A 4,925-nucleotide genomic window follows, 5' to 3' on the forward strand; every position below is an offset into this window, starting at 1 on the left:
TTAAAGTCTTAACATATGTAATAGAATGTGGATTAATCTTAAGGAAATAACGTATATAAAATATCACGAAGAACAGCAAAAAGATAAAACAAATGATCTTATACAAAGGATTTGATACTCAGACAAAAAGATGCGTTTCTTGTGATAAAAAAGGGAAATGATATAGAGTTTTCATCAAAATGACAAATTAACTTAAATAGCCAAGTTGGAAGACAAACTAAGCTTCCTTACAGGAAGTGTTCATAACACACTCCCCAACAAAAGTTAAGTAAATTTCAATTGAGCATGGTTCCTATGCTAAATTCAAATAAAAAACATGGTAAATACACAAAATACATGTTACATAATAATAAAAAATCAATTTCACAGCTGTCCATCAATTAGCAGCTCCTTTCTATTTAAGGCAGCTTTCTTAGCAGCTTTTCTTTGAGGTCTTAAAGGAACATCTGGCACAGGGACCTCAGGTAGCCTGAAATCCTCATAGGATTTATCATTATTTAACTCTTCAGTGAGTACAGGGTTAGGAATTTCTAAGGGCACAATCTTACTGATAGATCGTTCATATAATTTCCCATGAACGCTTACTTCAACACTTCTCACAGTGTTGTCTCTACCAAATATTAGTCTGGTTATTTTACCTAAAGGCCATAAGAACTTATGATTATTTTCAAGATTCACTAAAACAATATCATTCTCGCGCAATGAAAGAGGATTGTCACTAGAAGATTGATTACCATAATGGCGTTCACGAAGTGAAGTTAAATAATAATTTTGCCAAATGCTTTCAAACTTTTTAAGGACACTACATAGACGAGCATATTGTTCTCGTACATCAATATTTTCTCCATAAGGAATCTCATTATCAGCTAAATTATTTAAAGGAGGTGCAATAATTATATTTCTACCATACAACAATTGGTTAGGAGTAAGAAATTCTTCCTCACATGAGTCACTAATATAAGTAAGAGGGCGGTTATTGACTATACTTTTAATTTCACAAAGTACAGTATGAAGTTCATCAAATGTAACCCTCTTATGATAAAGTGCTTTACTTAGGCTACCTTTGACTACCCCAATTAACCTTTCATAAAACCCGCCAAACCATGGGGCTCTTGGAGTTATGAACTTCCATTGAATACTCATATGGTTAAGATGTGCAAGCACTTCAGGCTCATCTTTAATTTGTTGTAAGAACTGATTACAACCTTGGAAATTAGAGCCATTATCTGAGATAATAACTCTGGGAGTGGGATACAAAGCACAAAACCTGCGCAAAGCAAGCAGGAAATCTACAGTAGAAAGTGTGCGTACAAGTTCAAGATGGATTGCACGAGATGAAGTGCAAGTGAAAGAGCATATGTAAGCCTTACTCGGTATGTCATTTAAACTTTTCGAGCTCACATCATAAACATTGTATGCTCCTGTAAAATCAACACCACTACAGTCAAAAGAGCGTGTAAATGTAACTCGCTCACTGGGGAGAGGAGGAGGATTAGGCACAGGGAATGTTTGTGCACGCAACTTTCTGCAAAGAACACATTTGGCTAGAAGATATTTAATGGTCTTTCAGGCTTTTGGTAACCAGAAAGTTTCACGAAGCAATACAAGTACAGTATTCACACTAGAATGATGATGGTTAATGTGATAGTGCCTAATTATCAACATGGTTAAATGACTTTTGGGAGGTAGTAACATAGGAGTTTGGGTTGAACTGGGCAATGCAGAGTTCTGTAACCGACCTTTAGAACACACTACACCATTGCTGTTTAGATGTAGCCCAAGCTGATTAGAAAAGTTTGTTATATCCTGAGGGACATTAATACATGAGGCAGTTGACAAATACTGAATCAGTGTAGGATAATGAAACTGCTGTTCCATTCGTACCAGAACAGTTAAAGGATCTAAACAAAAATAGGTTTGTTAGGCATTAGCTTTTTACAAAATTGAATTATTCTACGAACAATCTTCAAAGCCCTAAACAGGAGAGAATACTTAGATAAATTCAAACAAGGAATTATTGGTTCAGTCTGAACTGGTTCGACCAAAATTTCATTCACAAGTGTAGGCTCAAATTCCCTCTGAATTGGATATTTACTGGGAGAGTCAAGCCAAGTTGGACCACATAACCACAAGCTACTATTCTGAAGTTTTGAAGGAGACACCACGTGTCACCAAATCTGCTGGATTCTCCTTGGTAGGAATGTATTTACTGGAAAATTCCCCATCGCGAATGTCCTTGACCCTGTTACGGACATAGACATCTGTGCATTTATTACGATGAACCCAATGAAGGACAACTTCACTGTCAGTCCACAAAGTACAAGACTGAAAAGCTAAGGCAGAATTTGACATCAAAGATTTTGCCATTTCACTACCTAAGTTCAAAGCAGTAAGTTCTAATTTGGGGATAGAAAGCTCGGGTCTTGGTGCAACTCTGGCTTTTGATAAAAGCAAATTGCTTGAACAAGGGGTAACTACATAAACTGCTAAGCCAAGGTAACTACATAAATTGCTAAGTCATATGCTTGCTTGGAAGCATCAGCAAAGATATGCAAATGACAATTACCAGGAATAATAGCAAAGCGATGGTCGACACTAGATGCAATAACTCACAAATAGACTTAAATTCCAGACAATATGTTTTGGGCAATGATTCATCCCAACTAAATTTTTCCTTCCAGAAGGACTGAATGAAAATGTTACCTTGAATCCACAAGGGAGACAACAAACCTAACGGATCAAATATGGATGATACAATGGAGACAACTTGTCTCTTAGTGAGATGATGATGGAGACATTCATTCTTACACACATACTGACTGGATTTGATTGACAAAGAATCATGTGTTACATTCCAATTAATACCAAATACATTTATTTCAACTTCTGTAACATCTACATTTATTACTTCATTGAATTTCACTGAGTTACTTATCCATGATTGGAGAGGCATATTTGCTTCCAAAAGAATTTGATTAATGCAAGGATATTCCTTGAGCATTGAATCGAGACAACTATAGGTCTTACAAAAATTATCTACATAAAAATGAGGTATCAGTTGAGAAGCAAGAGGATCAGAATTATGTTCAAGGTGATAAACTATAGTTTTCTGTAAAAGAAATGGACTACAAGTAGCTCCAAACATCACTACCTTGAATCTATATGTCACAATTTTGTCTAAATTAGAATTTTCAAACCATAAAAATCTACAGTAATCTCTAGAATTGAAGTTAATGCCTATACGCAAAAATGCTTTACTGATGTCAGAGACAACAGCAAAGGGGTTAGTTCTGAAAACAAGCAAATAATCAAACAATTTAGCAGTTAAACTAGGGCCTGTCAAAAGACAATCATTTAATGAAGGATCAGAAACAGTTTGCTTTGATGAGGCATTAAAAACAATGCGTAGATGAGTTGTGGCCGAGTCTTTTCTGACTCCATGGTGTGGAAGATAATGACCAAATATTGGCTCATTGACTTTCTCAATAAATCCTAATTGCAAATAATTATCAAAAATCTGATTGTACTCTTCAAAAAAATCAGGATTATTCTTAAAAGAGCGAGCTAATGAAAAAAATTGACCATAAGCTCTACAATAATTAACTGGAGGTCGTAAATTTGACTTAAAAGGTAAATCTACAGAATAGTGACTTCCAATACAGGTGATATTACTCTCAAATTTCTCTACAGTTAACTTTTCTTCAGGAGAATAAGTTTCATCAACAATGCCAACCTGGTCCAATTTCCATAAATTTTCAATTTGAGGAGGATCTATTTCAATAGGCATTACGCTAGTGCGTGCGCAAACAGCATGCTGTACAGTAACAGAATTGCCATTACAATAGTCTTGAGTCGCCCATTGAGGTAAGGGACCAAAAATAATTGCACCACCAGCACAAGTAAACAAATTCACTCCAGCACATTTGCTTTGACCCATTCTAAACTTATGATAATTATCAGCACCAATAACAAGTCCAATCTGTGTAACATCATCACTGGTTAATTGACCATCAGCTAACTTAATACCCTTTGATTTAAGGCAATTTACAACACTAATGAGGCCAGGAGTTTGTATTACAGTATTTACCTTGTCAAAAGCAACTGCTTTCAAAGTAATTCTTGATTTCCCAAAACGAATGACTACTTTGACGATATTACACAATTTCTACTGGTTGACTAGCAAAAGGTGTCAGAGATAGGGTAATGCGATCTACAACAGGTAAATTCAGCTGTTTAGCAAGATCTGACTGAATGAATGTGCGCTGTGACCCAGTGTCAAAAAAAGTATGTGTAGGAACCCGATATCCACCCCCTGATATTTGAACAAAAGCAGTAGGCAAAGCTGTTATTGACAAAGAAGAAGCAGTGTTGCCCAAGCATGAATTAGTGAAAGAAGCTACACTAACTGAAGTAATAGTCGTAACAGTAGGACTAGCAGAGTTGGCAACACTGACCATAGGGTTACTCCCGTTCCGTGGAAGAGGAGGAGGATGGGCAGGGTTAAAGTTAGTTAGGCTACCGGTATTAGCAGCGGCAGCTGTATTAAGAGGTGTAAAGTTTACTATGTTAGTACTAGCATATTGACTCGGATTGGCAACAGTGTTATTATATAATTTTGCTCACAAAAAGGCATGATGATTGTTACCGTTGCAATTGCGGCACTCAAATTTGACCTGACAATCACTTACTCTGTGACATTTTTTCAAACAACAGAAGCATACATTAAGAGAACGGACCCTTTCTCTACGAGATTGTAGACTTGGATAGCGAACACAGTATTTAGAACTGTGAGACTGGTCACAAAATATACAAGATTTGGCAATGTTAGCCTGGGTATTCTGAGATGAACACCGATTACTCTGAAAAGAATTCTGATTATTTTGAGAGGATGCATTTTTTGAAGCAGGATTTTGCTTTTGTTTAGA

At 36.2% G+C, this 4,925-nt stretch overlaps 1 protein-coding gene across 1 annotated transcript; it reads right to left on the minus strand.

The window, feature by feature from the left end:
* Positions 1–363: 363 nt before the first annotated feature.
* On the minus strand, positions 364–4,698 carry LOC137655319 (uncharacterized). The gene is made up of 6 exons (XM_068389206.1): positions 4,689–4,698; positions 4,159–4,537; positions 2,731–4,052; positions 2,211–2,438; positions 1,652–1,901; positions 364–1,525 (listed from the first exon to the last, which is right to left on the minus strand). Exons 1-6 carry the CDS (start codon positions 4,696–4,698, stop codon positions 364–366), a joined length of 3,351 nt encoding a protein of 1,116 aa, XP_068245307.1.
* Between the last annotated feature and the right edge of the window lie 227 nt (positions 4,699–4,925).

This window comes from Palaemon carinicauda, chromosome 16 (genome assembly GCF_036898095.1).
Source record: "Palaemon carinicauda isolate YSFRI2023 chromosome 16, ASM3689809v2, whole genome shotgun sequence".
Lineage (NCBI taxonomy): Eukaryota > Metazoa > Arthropoda > Malacostraca > Decapoda > Palaemonidae > Palaemon > Palaemon carinicauda.

Excerpts from the sequence above, each read along its gene's own strand:
- LOC137655319 (XM_068389206.1), bottom strand. Across the intron at positions 4,053-4,158 it reads AGTCAACCAGTAGAAATTGT|TGTTGTAAATTGCCTTAAAT; the intron begins GTAATATCGTCA and ends TGGCCTCATTAG. Across the intron at positions 1,526-1,651 it reads TTAACCATGTTGATAATTAG|AAAGTTGCGTGCACAAACAT; the intron begins GCACTATCACAT and ends TGTTCTTTGCAG.